Source organism: Hyla sarda (assembly GCF_029499605.1).
Source record: "Hyla sarda isolate aHylSar1 chromosome 2 unlocalized genomic scaffold, aHylSar1.hap1 SUPER_2_unloc_2, whole genome shotgun sequence".
Lineage (NCBI taxonomy): Eukaryota > Metazoa > Chordata > Amphibia > Anura > Hylidae > Hyla > Hyla sarda.
This window is the reverse complement of record NW_026607607.1, coordinates 474,624-491,333: the sequence shown is the minus strand read 5'-3', so window position 1 is coordinate 491,333 and position 16,710 is coordinate 474,624. Positions and strand designations below refer to the sequence as shown.

The window sequence follows — 16,710 nt, the reverse complement described above, 5'->3', positions numbered from 1 at the left end:
CAGCAGCAATTTTCATATTTTTCACAAAATTTTCTAAATTGGAATTTTTCAGGGACCAGTTCAGTTTTGAAGTGGATTTGAAGGGCCTTCATATTAGAAATACCCAACAAATGACCCCATTATAATAACTGCACCCCTCAAAGTATCCAAAATGACATTTGGGTAAGTGTGTTAACCCTTTAGGTGTTTCACAGGAATAGCAGCAAAGTGAAGGAGGAAATTCAAAATCTCCATTTTTTACACTCGCATGTTCTTATAGACCCAGTTTTTTTATTTTTACAAGGGGTAATAGGAGAAAAAGCCCCCCAAAATTTGTAACCTAATTTCTCTAGAGTAAGGAAATGCCTCATATGTGTATGTCAAGTGTTCGGCTGGTGCAGTAGAGGGTTCAGAAGGGAAGGAGCAACAATGGGATTTTGGAGAGTGAATTTTTGCTGAAATGGTATTTGGGGGGCATGTCACATTTAGGAAGCCCCTATGGTGCCAGAACAGCAGAAAAACCCCACATGGCATACCATTTTGGAAACTATACCCCTCTAGGCACGTACCAAGGGGTCCAGTGAGCCTTAACACCCCACAGGTCTTTAACGACTTTTCGTTAAATTCGGTTGTGTAAATGAAAAAAAAAAAAAAGTGAATTCACTTCCAGGCAGTGGAAGAGAGGTGGTTGTGGTTGTGATAAATATACAGCAAATACACTATGTTGAGCTAGCGATTGTTTGTCTGTATACAAGAGTGTGAAGCATACAAGTGAGTGAGTATAAAAGTGAGGGGACTTAAAATTAAGGGACTTTAAATTCAGGAAGTTTAAATTGGAATATTTGATTTTTTTTTCTTTTCTGTAAATTTTTGCTATCCCCAAATCTAGTATGACCTCCATGTTGGAAAAGGCAGTCCAGTGTGCATCTTGCGCAATGTATGCAATCCTTGAACAACAGTTGGAGTGTGCATATTGTTGTGTGAGATGTGTGCAAGTTGCTCATTTGGAAGCCCAGATCCTGGATCTAGAGGAGTAACTGGCAACACTGAGATGCATTGACAACCCGCAGAGTAGTCTCCTGCTCACTGAGCAGGTACTCTCTGGGGTCGAGGTGGGGATGGATAGTGGGACGGAGGGGCAGGACAGTCAGGCAGTTAGCTGGGTTACAGTTAGAAAACGGGGTAGAGGTAAAAGTGTCAGGGAGGCTAGTCCTGAATTGCACACCCCAAAAAGTTTGCCCGGTTGGCAGATGAGGGGGATGCCATTTCAGAGCTCGCGGTACTGCAGCAGGACTCTGCCTCTGACCACCAGGGGGGTGTCTGCTGGGTGTCTGCTCCAGTAAGGAGGGAGGGAGGAGAGCAGGGCAGGCCAGACAGGTACTGGTAGTGGGGGACTCAATTATTAAGGGGGCAGACAGAGCGATCTGTCACAAAGACCGGGATCACCGAACAGTGTGTTGTCTTCCTGGCGCTCGAGTTCGGCACATCGCGGATCGGGTTGACAGGTTGCTGGGTGGGGCTGGAGAAGACCCAGCAGTCATGGTACATATTGGCACCAATGACAAAGTAAGAGGTAGATGGAGTGTCCTTAAAAATGATTTCAGGAACTTAGGCTGCAAGCTTAAGGCAAGGACCTCCAAGGTAGTATTTTCTGAAATATTACCTGTACCACGAGCCACACCAGAGAGGCAGCGGGAGATAAGGGAGGTAAACAAGTGGCTCAGAAGCTGGTGTAGGAAGGAGGGGTTTGGGTTCATGGAGAGCTGGGCCGAATTCGACTTTAAAGGAAACAGGTTTCTGACAATAGCTAAAGACAATTATCTGTCCCAAATGGTGCAGGGCCTGACCAGAGGGGGCGCCCTACTAGACTTAATGTTTACCAACGTACCTGACAGAGTAATTAATGTGCAAGTAGATGGACACCGAGGAAATAGTGATCATAATTTAATACATTATAACTTGTTCTTCAATAAGGGAATCTCTCGAGGGGCCACAAAAACAATGAACTTTCGGAAGGCAAAGTTTGATCAACTCAGAGAAGCCCATAACAATATAAAATGGGATATTGTCCTCAAAAAGAACAATACTGACACTAAATGGGAGACTTTTAAAAATATCTTACATTTTCACTGTAAGATGTGTATACTTTATGGGAATAAAAGGGTCAGAAATAAAAGAAAACCAATATGGATGAATAAAAATGTTAAGGGGGCAATAAATTACAAAAATAAAGCATTTCAGTTACTAAAACAGGACAGCAGTGAAGAAGCATTAAAAAGCTATAGAGAAAAATGTGAAATATGCAAAAAACAGATAAAAGCCGCAAAAATAGAGACAGAAAGACTCATTGCCAAAGAGAGTATAACTAACCCCAAAATGTTCTTTAATTATAGCAAAAAGGTCAAAAATGAAAGTGTTGGCCCTTTAAAAAATGATGAGGAAGAAATTATAAACGGGGATCAGGAAAAAGCAAATATACTAAACAAATTCTTCTCCACTGTATTCACTGAGGAAAATGAAATGCCAGGTGAAATACAGTGTGATAAGGTAAACTCCCCAGTACAGGTCACCTGTCTAACCCAGGAAGAAGTACAGTGCCACCTACAAAAAATCAAAATAGACAAATCACCATGTCCAGATGGCATTCACCCCCATGTTCTAAAGGAATTAAGTAATGTAATAGACAGACCGATATTTTTAATATTCAGGGACTCTATAGTGACAGGGACTGTTCCCCAGGACTGGCGCATGGCAAATGTGGTGCCAATATTTAAGAAGGGGTCAAAAGGTGACCCCGGGAATTATAGACCTGTTAGTTTAACCTCGGTTGTATGTAAATTATTTGAGGGTTTCCTAAGAGATGCTATATTGGAATATCTTGCTAAAAATTAATGTATGACCCTGTATCAGCATGGATTTATGAGGGATTGATCCTGTCAAACTAACCTGATCAGCTTTTATGAGGAGGTGAGCACCAGACTGGACCAGGGGCAATCGCAGGATGTCGTATATATTGATTTTTCCAAAGCATTTGATACGGTTCCACATAAAAGGTTGGTGCATAAAATGAGAAGGTTTGGGCTGGGGGAGAATGTGTGCAAGTGGGTAAGTAACTGGCTCAATGATAGGAAACAGAGGTTGTTTATTAATGGTACTTATTCTGATTGGGTGACTGTTACTAGTGGGGTACCACAGGGGTCCGTCTTGGGTCCATCTTTGCAGATGACACTAAACTCTGTAAAGCGGTAAACACTATAGAGGACAGTGCACTGTTACAAATGGATCTGGATAGGTTGGAGGTTTGGGCTGGGAAGTGGCAGATGAGGTTCAACACTGATAAATGTAAGGTAATGCACATGGGGAAGAAAAATCCGAGCTGGGATTATGTATTAAATGGGAGAACACTTGGGACGACTGACATGGAAAAGGACTTAGGAGTCTTAGTTAACAGTAAATTTAGCTGTAGTGACCAGTGTCGGGCAGCTGCTGCCAAGGCTAATAAAATCATGGGGTACATCAATAGGGGCATAGATGCCGACGACAAGGAAATAATTCTACCGCTGTACAAATCACTAGTCAGACCTCACATAGAATACTGTGTACAGTACTGGGCACCAGTGTACAAGAAAGATATAGTGGAGCCGGAGAGGGTTCAAATCCCACTAAGGACAACAATAAAAAAATAAAGACTTATTATTATAATAACGTCAGCAGAGAGCACTGTGCTCGTGATGTCATCAGAGAGCATTCCAAAAAAGAAAAGAATTTCCTCTGTAGTATTCAGCAGCTAATAAGTACAGGAAGGATTAAGATTTTTTAATAGAAGTCATTTACAAATCTGTTTAACTTTCTGGAGCCAGTTGATTTAAAAGAAAAAAGGTTTTCACCGGAGTACCCCTTTAACCCCTTAACCCCTTAAGGACACATGACGTACTGGAACGTCATGTGTCCACTCCCGATCTATAACGCGGGGCCACGGCGTGGCCCCGCGTCATAGCGGGTCGGGCCCGGCCTCTAACAACGGCCGGGACCCGTGGCTAATAGCGCGCGGCATTGATCGCTGTGCCGCGCGCTATTAACCCTTTAGACGCGGCGTTCAAAGTTGAACGCCGCGTCTAAAGTGAAACCGAAACCATGCCGGCTAGCTCAGTGGGCTGTTCGGGATAGCCGCGGTGAAATCGCGGCATCCCGAACAGCTGACAGGACAGCGGGAGGGCCCCTTCCTGCCTCCTCGCTGTCCGATCGCCGAATGACTGCTCAGTGCCTGAGATCCAGGCATGAGCAGTCATGCGGCAGAATCATCGATCACTGGTTTCTTATGAGAAACCAGTGATCAATGTAAAAGATCAGTGTGTGCAGTGTTATAGGTCCCTATGGGACCTATAACACTGCAAAAAAAAAGTGCAAAAAAAAAGTGAATAAACATCATTTAACCCCTTCCCTATTAAAAGTTTGAATCACCCCCCTTTTCCCATAAAAGAAAAAACACAGTGTAAATAAAAATAAAAATAAACATAAATGGTATCGCCGCGTGCGGAAATGTCCGATTTATAAAAATATATCGTTAATTAAACCGCACGGTCAATGGCGTGCGCGCAAAAAAATTCCAAAGTCCAAAATAGTGCATTTTTGGTCACTTTTTATATAATGAAAAAATGAATCAATAAGTCCTATCAATGCAAAAATGGTACCGTTAAAAACTTCAGATCACGGCGCAAAAAATGAGCCCTCATACCGCCCCATACACGGAAAAATAAAAAAGTTATAGGGGTCAGAAGATGACAATTTTAAACGTATTAATTTTCCTGCATGTAGTTATGATTTTTTCCAGAAGTCCGACAAAATCAAACCTATATAAGTAGGGTATCATTTTAATCATATGGACCTACAGAATACATATCAGGTGTCATTTTTACCGAAAAATGTACTACGTAGAAACGGAAGCCCCCAAAAGTTACAAAACAGCGTTTTTTTTAAAATTTTGTCGCACAATGATTTTTTTTCCCGCTTCACCATAGATTTTTGGGCAAAATGACTGACGTCATTACAAAGTAGAATTGGTGGCGCAAAAAATAAGCCATCATATGGATTTTTAGGTGTAAATTTGAAAGAGTTATGATTTTTTAAAGGCAAGGAGCAAAAAACGAAAATGCAAAAACGGAAAAACCTCCGGTCCTTAAGGGGTTAAGGACTCAGCCCATTTTGGCCTTAAGGACTCAGACAATTTAATTTTTACGTTTTCATTTTTTCCTCCTCGCCTTCTAAAAATCATAACTCTTTTATATTTTCATCCACAGACTAGTATGAGGGCTTGTTTTTTGCGCGACCAGTTGTCCTTTGTAATGACATCACTCATTATATCATAAAATGTATGGCGCAAAAAAACCCCACTATTTTTGTGGGGAAATTAAAACGAAAAACGCAATTTTGCTAATTTTGGAAGGTTTTGTTCTCACGCCGTACAATTTCTGGTAAAAATGACGTGTGTTCTTTATTCTGAGGGTCAATACGATTAAAATGATACCCATTATTATATACTTTTATATTATTGTTGTGCTTAAAAAAAAATCACAAACTTTTTAACCAAATTAGTACGTTTATAATCCCTTTATTTTGATGACCTATAACTTTTTTATTTTTCCGTATAAGCGGCGGTATGGGGGCTAATTTTTTGCGCCATGATCTGTACTTTTTTTTGATACCACATTTGCATATAAAAAACTTTTAATAAATTTTTTATAATTTTTTTTTTAATAAAATGTATTAAAAAAGTTGGAATTTTGGACTTTTTAAATTTTTTTTCGTTCACGCCGTTCACCGTACGGGATCATTAACATTTTATTTTAATAGTTCGGACATTTACGCATGCGGCAATACCAAATATGTCTATAAAAAATGTTTTTTACGCTTTTTGGGGGTAAAATAGGAAAAAACGGACGTTTTACTTTTTATTGGGGGAGGGGATTTTTCACTTTTTTTTTACTTTTACTTTTACATTTTTTTACATTTTTTTTACACTTGAATAGTCCCCATAGGGGACTATTCATAGCAATACCATGATTGCTAATACTGATCTGTTCTATGTATAGGACATAGAACAGATCAGTATTATCGGTCATCTCCTGCTCTGGTCTGCTCGATCACAGACCAGAGCAGGAGACGCCGGGAGCCGCAAGGAGGCAGGTGAGGGGACCTCCGTGCGGCGTTATGAATGATCGGATCCCCGCAGCAGCGCTGCGGGCGATCCGATCGTTCATTTTAATCGCGAACTGCCGCAGATGCCGGGATCTGTATTGATCCCGGCACCTGAGGGGTTAATGGCGGACGCCCGCGAGATCGCGGGCGTCGGCCATTGCCGGCGGGTCCCTCGCTGCGATCAGCAGCCGGGATCAGCCGCGCATGACACGGGCATCACTCCGATGCCCGCGGTTATGCTTAGGACGTAAATGTACGTCCTGGTGCGTTAAGTACCACCTCACCAGGCGTACATTTACGTCCTGCGTCCTTAAGGGGTTAAGGACCAAGCCCATTTTGGCCTTAAGGACCAGAGCGTTTTTTGCACATCTGACCACTGTCATTTTAAACATTAATAACTCTGGAATGCTTTTAGTTATCATTCTGATTCCGAGATTTTTTTTCCGTGACATATTCTACTTTAACATAGTAGTAAATTTTTGTGGTAACTTGCATCCTTTCTTGGTGAAAAATCCGTAAATTTGATGAAAAATTTGAAAATTTTTCTAACTTTGAAGCTTTCTGCTTGTATGGAAAATGTATATTACAAATACATTTTTTTTTTGATTCACACATACAATATGTCTACTTTATGTTTGCATCATAAAATTGACGTGTTTTTACTTTTGAAAGACACCAGAGGGCTTCAAAGTCCAGCAGCAATTTTCCAATTTTTCACAAAATTTTCAAACTCAATATTTTTCGGGGACCAGTTCAGTTTTGATTTGAAGGGTCTTCTTATTAGAAATACCCCATAAATGACCCCATTATAAAAACTACAACCCCCAAAGTATTCAAAATGACATTCAGTAAGTGTATTAACCCTTTAGGCGTTTCACAGGAATAGCAGCAAAGTGAAGGAGAAAATTCAAAATCTTCATTTTTTACACTCACATGTTCTTGTAGACCCAATTTTTGAATTTTTGCAAGTGGCAAAAGGAGAAAATTTTTACTTGTATTTGTAGCCCAATTTCTCTCGAGTAAGCACATACGTCATATGTCTATGTAAAGTGTTCGGCGGGCGCAGTAGAGGGCTCAGAAGTGAAGGAGCGACAAGGGGATTTTGGAGAGTACGTTTTTCTGAAATGGTTTTTAGGGGGCATGTTGCATTTAGGAAGCCCCTATGGTGCCAGAACAGCAAAAAAAAAAAAAAACACATGGCATACCGATTTGGAAACTAGACCCCTCGGGGAATGTAACAAGGGGTAAAGTGAGCCTTAATACCCCACAGGTGTTTCATGACTTTTTCAAATTTAAAAAAAAAAAAAAAAATTTACCTAAAATGCTTGTTTTCCCAAAAATTTTACATTTTTTAAAAGGGTAATAGCAGAAAATACCCCCCAAAATTTGAAGCCCAATTTCACCCAATTCAAAAAACTCCCCATATGGGGGTGAAAAGTGTTCTGCTGGCGCAATACAGGTCTCAGAAGAGGAGTAGTCACATTTGGCTTTTTGGAAGCAAATTTTGCTCTGGGGGCATGCCGCATTAAGGAAGCACCTATGGTGCCAGGACAGCAAAAAAAAAAAACACATGGCATACTATTTTGGATGAAATAGCCCCCAAAATAGCAGAAAGCAGAAAATAGCCCCCAAAATTTGTAAAACAATTTCTCCCGAGTACGGCGATACCCCATTTGTGACCCTAAACTGTTGCCTTGAAATACGACAGGGCTCCAAAGTGAGAGCACCATGCGCATTTGAGGCCTAAATTAGGGACTTGCATAGGGGTATTCTACGTCAGTGATTCCCAAACAGGGTGCCTCCAGCTGTTGTAAAACTCCCAGCATGGCTGGACAGTCAGTGGCTGTCTGGTAATACTGGGAGTAGTTGTTTTGCAACAGCTGGAGGCTCCGTTTTGGAAACAGTGGCGTACCAGACGTTTTTCATTTTTATTGGGGAGGGGAGGGGGGCTGTATAGGGGTATATGTATGTGTTTATATATGTGTGTATGTGTCTATATGTGTTTTTAGGGTACAGTCACACGGGCGGGGGTTCACAGTAGTTTCTCGCTGGCAGTTTGAGCTGTGGCAGAAAATTTGCCGCAGCTCAAACTTGCAGCCGGATACTTACTGTAAACCTCCGCCCATGTGAGCGTACCCTGTACGTTCACATTGGGGGGGGGGGGACATCCAGCTGTTGCAAAACTACAACTCCCAGCATGCGCTGACAGACTGTACATGCTGAGAGTTTTAGTTTTGCAACAGCTGTAGGCACACTGGTTATGTATCACTGAGTTTGTGACCTAACTCAGTGTTTCACAACCAGTGTGCCTCCAGCTGTTGCAAAACTACAACTCCCAGCATGTACGGTGCATGGTGTACGGTGACTGCTGAGAGTTGTAGTTTGCAACAGCTGGAGGCACACCAGTCGTAAAACACTGAGTTAGGTAAAAAAAACTCTGAATTTCACAACCATTGTGCCTTCAGCTGTTGCAAAACTACAACTCTCAGCAGTCACCGACAGCCAACGGGCATGCTGGGAGTTGTAGTTATGCAACCAGCAGATGCACCACTACAACTTCCAGCATGCACTTTAGCTGTTTGTGCAAGCTGGGAGTTGTAGTTATACAACAGCTGAAGGTACACTTTTCCATGCTGGGAGTTGTGGTTGTCTGCCTCCTGCTGTTGCATAACTACAGCTCCCAGCATGCCCTTTTTGCATGCTGGGAGCTGTTGCTAAGCAACAGCAGAAGGCTGTCACTCACCTCCTACTGCTGCTCCGGTACACAGGTCAGTCCCTCGCCGCCGCCGCTCCTGGGGCCTCGATCCCAACATTGACGCCGGGGATCGGGGTCCCCAGCTCTCGGGGCCGACGAATCAGTGCCACCTCACCCCTGCTGGCTATGGCTGTTCTGGACCGTCAGAGACGGCCCCGATCAGCCAGTAATTCCGGGTCACCGGGTCACTGGAGACCCGATATCGCCGCAGTTCGCTGGGCTGAATTGTCCAGCGATCTGCGGCCATTGCCCACATAATGACCTCCCTGGGCGATATGCCGCGATGCCTGCTGAACGATTTCAGCAGGCATCTGGCTCCGGTCCCCAACCGGCTAGCGGTTTTTTGCCCATTGAAACCAGTTGGCCCATTGTGGTCTATGGGGAAAAGCTGCTGAGTTCCCCATAGCAACCAATCAGATCGCTTCTTTCATTTTTGAAAAAGCCTCTGAAAAATGAAGGAAGTAATCTGATTGGTTGCTATGGGCATCTCAGAAACTTTTCCAGGAAAATCTGCTGAGTTGCCCATAGCAACCAATCAGATCGCTTCTTTAATTTTGCAGAGGCATTGTGAAAAATGAAAGAAGCAATCTGATTGGTTGCTATGGGCAACTGCACAACTCTTCCTCTACACTGGTCTTGATGAATCTCCCCCATAGAAGGAGATTTATCAAAACCTGTCCAGAGGAAAAGTTTCTGAGTTCCCCATAGCAACCAATCAGATCGCTTCTTTCATTTTTGAAAAAGCCTCTGAAAAATGAAGGAAGCAATTTGATTGGTTGCTATGGGCAACTTAACAGCTTTTCCAGGAAAGTAAAGTTTAACCACAACACTGTAACACTGTCCACCCTGGGACTCGAACCAGTGACGGTCTCCCATCCCACTGTACTGCCGAGACGGTCCTGCTTATCTTACATGCAGTGAGATCCCCATAGACCACAATTAGCCTTTTGGTTTTATTGGGCAAAAAATCACAGAGTTGATGCACTAGTCACAGTTCTCTATACCATTAACCCCTTAACGACGCAGGACGTATATTTACATCATATCGCGTCGGTCCCGGCGCTCATCAACGGCCGGGACCCGCGGCTAATACCACACATCGCCGATCGCGGCGATGTGCGGTATTAACCCTTTAGAAGCGGCGGTCAAAGCTGACCGCCGCTGTGAAAGTGACCCGGCTGCTCAGTCGGGCTGTTCGGGACCGCCGCGGTGAAATCGCGGCGTCCCGAACAGCTGACCGGACACCGGGACGGCCCTTACCTGCCTCCTCGGTGTCCGATCGACGAATGACTGCTCCGTGCCTGAGATCCAGGTAGGAGCAGTCATGCGCCGATAACACTGATCACAGGCGTGTTAATACACGCCTGTGATCAGGATGAGAGATCAGTGTGTGCAGTGTTATAGGTCCCTATGGGACCTATAACACTGCAAAAAAATGTAAAAATAAAGTGTTAATAAAGGTCATTTAACCCCTTCCCTAATAAAAGTTTGAATCACCCCCCTTTTCCCATAAAAAAATAAAACAGTGTAAAAAAAATAAATAAATAAACATATGTGGTATCGCCGCGTGCGTAAATGTCCGAACTATAAAAATATATCATTAATTAAACCGCACGGTCAATGGCGTACGCGCAAAAAAAATCAAAAGTCCAAAAAAGCGTATTTTGGTCACTTTTTATACCATTAAAAAATGAATAAAAAGTGATCAAAAAGTCCGATGAAAACAAAAATCATACCGATAAAAACTTCAGATCACGGCGCAAAAAATGAGTCCTCACACCGCCCTGTACGTGGAAAAATAAAAAAGTTATAGGGGTCAGAAGATGACATTTTTAAACGTATACATTTTCCTGCATGTAGTTATGATTTTTTCCAGAAGTGCGACAAAATCAAACCTATATAAGTAGGGTATCATTTTAACCGTATGGACCTACAGAATAATGATAAGGTGTAATTTTTACCGAAATATGCACTGCGTAGAAACGGAAGCCCCCAAAAGTTACAAAATGGTGTGTTTTTTTCGATTTTGTCGCACAATGATTTTTTTTTCCGTTTCGCCGTGCATTTTTGGGTAAAATGACTAATGTCACTGCAAAGTAGAATTGGCAACGCAAAAAATAAGCCATAATATGGATTTTAAGTTGAAAAATTGAAAGGGTTATGATTTTTAAAAGGTAAGGAGGAAAAAACCAAAGTGCAAAAACGGAAAAACCCTGAGTCCTTAAGGGGTTAATGAAGGGAGGGCTCAATATTCGCAAATATGCGCATATGCGCACAAATTTTCACATATGCGCAAAAAAATAAGCAAATATTCCTAATTACGAATATATAGTGCTATATTCGCAATATTCACGAATATGCTATATTTGCGATTAAAATTCGAATTGCGAATATTCGTGAACAACACTAGTCGCTGCAAATACAGTGAAGGAGTTTAAACATGCCTGGGATAGGCATAAGGCTATCCTTCATATAAGATAGGGCCAGGGACTATTGATAGGATTCAGATTATTGGGCAGACTAGATGGGCCAATTGGTTCTTATCTGCCGACACATTCTATGTTTCTATACTGTATGGATATCAGAAAAATGGTTCCAAGCTCTTATTTCTTTATTAAATTCACTACTTTGGGGCAGGAAAGCACGAGAATGAAATATGTTTCTTTAACGTTAGCTGAGCACGATGGGGGTTGGGCACTTTTTAGCACTAAAATTGCAGACTATTATGAGAAGGAGGGAAAATGTAGTCCTATTTTTTCTCTCTAAGGGTATGTTCACACTACGGAATTCCACGGGCGTATTTCCGCGAGCCGAATTCCGCGGTGTGAACTTAACATTAGTGTGAATGGGTTTCCGCGAGACCCGTTCACACTGCGGAATTTCAGCGGCGGACAATTCAGCCACTGAAATTGTTCCGCCCAAAGAAAGAACATGTTCATTCTTTGCACGGAAGTCCGCGAGCACTGCATAGCTGTCAATGGTGACGGCTCAGTGCCGCCCGGTCCTACCGCCACCGCCGGCTGCCAGTCTGAATCTTCGCTCACTGAATTCAGCGAGCGGAGATTCCGTTCACACACTGTAGTGTGAACATACCCTAATGGGTCGTTATAAGGATATTTTTGAGATTTTGGAAGCTGGGATACTCACTACACCCATGCATATCTAGATAATTAAGTATGGGGGGAACTTAAATTTATTTTTTAAATCACATGGGCTGAGATTTATCAAAAACTGTGTAGAGGAGGAGTGGAGCAGTTGCCCATGGCAACCTATCAGCTTGCTTCTTTCATTTTTAAAGAGACCTGTGAAAAATGAAAGAAGCGATCTGATTGGTTGCTATGGACAACGCAGCAACTTTTCCTCCGGACAGGTTTTGATAAATCTCAGCCATGGAGTTTTGACTTTACTTCATTATGGTCGAATAAAGCACTTAAAGAGTTCCTTAAAATTAAAGATTCACTCTTTTGGATGAAAAGGGGCTTATTTATGTAAATCAATTATACGTTTTAGGTCAAATAAAGTCGTTTGAAGAGATAGCCCATAAGTGTGTGGGGGGAAGACAATCAGAAACATTGTTTTTTACAAATAAGTAACACAGATCATAAACCAATAAAAGGGGAGTTGAGGAGAGTACATTCACATCCCCTTGTTGAATTAATGAGAGGGCCCCCTGTCCCTAAACCCATGACAAAAATGTACGAAATGTTGATGCTATCAAGGGTAGATGGGAAAGGGACTTGGGGAGGGGGGGGGGGGGGGTTACATTCAGATTCATGGGGCAGAGCCTTTGTAAACTTGAACTTTACATCATATAATAAGGCCCATGTAATGGTACAGTCTGAGATTTTGTATAGGATGTATTATACTCCATGGGGATTGAAGCGTATGGGCCTCAGACAGGATGCAAACTGTCCAAAATGTCAGATGGAGGATGCTAACTTTTTGTATCGTATATGGAATTATTCCTATATTCATACATTTTGGAATCATCAATGTTATTGAAAAAAGGTATAACATTAAGATCGAACGAGACCCTTAGAGGCTTATCCTTGGAGATTTCAGGGATTCTATATATAAGAAAAGTTTAATTAGACTATTTCCTTATGCAAAGTTGCTGTCTGGGCATGCTGGGAGTTGTGGTTCTGCAGCGGTTGGGGGTTCACAGCTTGAAGACCACTGCTATAGCGGGTGCAAATGTATCTGAGCCCTGGAACTCAAATAATGTGAAATATGAGATGATCAAAATGGAGCCCCTGCACTAATTACTTGGGTTCTGAGGTCTGTAAGGTCCATAGTAAAAACATCAGGTTCTGTCTATAGCAGATACTAAATCATGGCAGCTCAAAGAAACAAGCAGTCATTCTGACATGTCACATGTGATGTCATAGACAGCTGGAGGCCTGACATCCCACTGACAGCCGCCCGAGCCTTCAGTCTGTTCCAGTGCGATTAGTGAGAATAGTGAGATTAGCGTCTTCTTTTTCTACTTGTCTGAAATGGAGCTAAAAGGACTGGGGTTCGTCCCCCTCCTGTTGGCGTTTTGGTGTGCGGCCTGGCTTGCCACCAGCTACATCATGACGGTCGTCCTCGGCCATGCAGCCTCGCCACTGATGAGCATCAGGTAAGATAAACAAGCACATGATTCTTATTTCATGGGTTGGGAGTGAGGAAATATCCATAATAACATCGGTTTCTTTTCCTTCACAGTGACGTGGGAAATGTCTTTCCCGAAAGCATATTATTCAGAATTGGATTCATAGGGACGTCCATTGGCACTTTGGTACTAACCTTTCTTATTTATAAGTATATGGTTATGCATACTGAAGAGTTCAGGGGTCATCAGGTCCTGATCCAGAGGATCCTGCTGGCCATTGTGTGGGCCTCCTGTTTTTCCACAGCTGTTATGCATGTATTGTCCCCCGAAGAATATCCCAGGATACACTTTGTCAGCACGATAATTTCCATTACATGTGAAGCCTTATACTACCTTGGGCAGTCCATCCAGATGTATAAATTACCAGGAGCAAAAAAAGTCATCCACCATAGTAGATGCACCTGCTGTGGCCTGACTTTTGTCTGTGTAGTTTTCTATTTTGGATATGAAACATTAAAGGAATTATTCCATAATGATGAAGACTGGGACGAGATCCGTGAAATCCCCATCATAATCATCGAGTGGGTGATGCTTCTACTGATCCTGATAAACATCGTGACCTATTATTCCACCATGCAGAGGTTATTGTTGACCGTCTCCAGAAACAGCTGCACACTCTCTCTTAGAGTAAAAATTGATGACTTCGGGGTGTAGACCACCACGGGGGCCATCAAGTGGACTTCTGGGAGAGATACTGCACAGGACACGGAAAACATCTAAAGAAGAATAACTGGGGGACTACATATGGTGCCAGTAATCATGACACAATAATATGAGCTGGTGATATTACCTATACAAAAAATAATAAAAAAAATGTAAAAAAAATATTGGTGTGTGAAGTGTAATACCTAGTTAGAAAAACGGAATCAAATTCATCATTATAACCCCCCTCTGCATTACCCTGTTTATTATTTTTCAAGCAAGCACTTTGTTCTAATTCGTCCACTCTCTGGCGTGCTCCTTGTATAAGGGGTTTGGGATACCCTTTTTGTTTAAAACGATCCTCCAGGTTCTCTAGTTGTTGTAGGTATTTTTGTGTGGAAGAACAATTCCTTCGGATTCTTTTCATTTGACCGAATGGAATGTTCTTCTTCCATTATTTAAGATGGCAACTGTTAAAGTCGAGGTATCTGTTTGCATCCACCTCCTTAAAATAGTTGGCAGTATGCGAACAGCCATCCTGAATATAGATATTTAAATCCAGGAACTCACATTTTTTGGGGGACTGATGCAGCGCTGCCTTTGGATATCTCTGGCTCTGCCATAGCGCTTTTTTTGAGGGGGCGTGTCGGCTGCCCCTTCGTCTGGTGGTCAACACTAGTGTTGCTCGCAAATATTCGCAATGCGCGAATTCGCGAATATTCACCAATATAGCACTATGTATTCGAAATTACGAATACTGTTTTTTTCCCCCACAGTACACATCACAGTGATCATCCCTCTCTGCTTCCAGCTTGTGTGGTGTAAAGAAGGCTCTAATACTGCTGTGTGAGACTGGCGTACAAATTTTCGCATATGGGAAAATTTGCATATGCAAATTTCCGTTTATGCAAATTTTTCACATATGGTAACTTTCGCCCATGCAAATTTTTGTTTATGCTAATTTTTGCTTATGCGAAAATATATCGCGAATTCGAATATGGCCTATGCCGCTCAACACTAATAATGACCCCACATAAAAATTTACTATATACTTGTCCCCACAAATGAATTTATACTATAAACTGACCCCCATATATATGAATGTATACTATATACTGACCCCCATATATATGAATGTATACTATATACTGACCCCCATATATATGAATGTATACTATATACTGACCCCCATATATATGAATGTATACTATATACTGACCCCCATATATATGAATGTATACTTTATACTGACCCCCATATTTGAATGTATACTATATACTGACCCCCATATATATGAATGCATACTATATACTGACCACATATATATGAATGTATACTATATACTGACCCCCATATATATGAATGTATACTATATACTGCCCCCCATATATGAATGTATACTATATACTGACCCCCATATATATGAATGTATACTATATACTGACCCCCATATATATTATCGTATACTATATACTGACCACACATGAATGTATACTATATACTGACCCCCATATATATGAATGTATACTATATACTGACCCCCATATATATATGAATGTATACTATATACTGACCCCCATATATAAATGAATGTATACTATATACTGACCCCCATATATATGAATGTATACTATATACTGACCCCATATATATGAATGTATACTATATACTGACCCCCATATATATGAATGTATACTATATACTGACCTCTATATATATGAATGTATACTATATACTGACCACACTTGTGGCACTTGTAGTCCGCTGCAGGCATCCTCCATTGTATGCATTTTTATGCTGGGGATCGCCCCTAGCAACGGACTACAAGGGCAGGATCTGCTCCCCCAGTATAAATGCACAACCGCATTTGGGGTTGAGCACCTCCAGCCATTTGAGACCACGTTTTTTGTTGTTTGTTTAAATTTTATATTTGGAGGTGTGTAAACTCCAACATTAATGCTCCTTGAATATCTACAAGGCAGCATTAAGGTAGCACCTGTGAGGCCAGGCACCCATATTAGCCAACTCAGGTGGGGCTTGCAGCTTGCCTCCCTCCTCCCATTGCATGTGTGCTCAGTCACGCTGGAGGGTATCTGGGAGGAAGTTGTGAGTCAACCGAATGCTGCCGTAATTGCCCACTGGCCCCTGTTTTGCTTATCAAGCACAGGTAGGATTAGCGTTAGGTCTCGCACCAATTTGAGAAACCTTGGCGTTGGTGTGCGGGCTCTGGTGTGTCCTTCATATAAGGATACACTGGCGAATGTCTCAATTTTAACATTAGTGTTGAGGGATAGCCAATGTATTGTTTACATCTACCACAGTAGTGCACCCATATTCCTGTATTGTATCCCATATATATGAATGTATGTATATACCAGTGTTTCCCAACCTTTTTCGGGTCGGGGCACACCTTGGGAAAAAAATTTCCACGGGGCACCGCTACCGAGGTTAACGAGCAAGGAAAAAAAAAAAAAAAAAAGGATAA

General features: G+C 41.9%; 1 protein-coding gene across 2 annotated transcripts in view; it reads left to right on the top strand.

Moving 5' to 3' along the window:
* The window catches only part of LOC130298365 (uncharacterized), a 96,543-nt gene extending 82,165 nt beyond the window's left edge, over positions 1-14,378 (top strand). Inside the window, exons 1-2 of one of the 2 annotated variants that reach the window (XM_056551300.1) lie at positions 13,492-13,550; positions 13,637-14,378. In XM_056551300.1, coding sequence (XP_056407275.1) covers positions 13,504-13,550; positions 13,637-14,237 — 648 coding nt within the window. In that variant the 5' untranslated portion in view covers positions 13,492-13,503 and the 3' untranslated portion in view covers positions 14,238-14,378. Of the gene's footprint in view, positions 1-13,491; positions 13,551-13,636 lie in introns of those variants that run through there. The other variant, XM_056551298.1, reaches the window with a different exon arrangement.
* Positions 14,379-16,710: the final 2,332 nt, after the last annotated feature.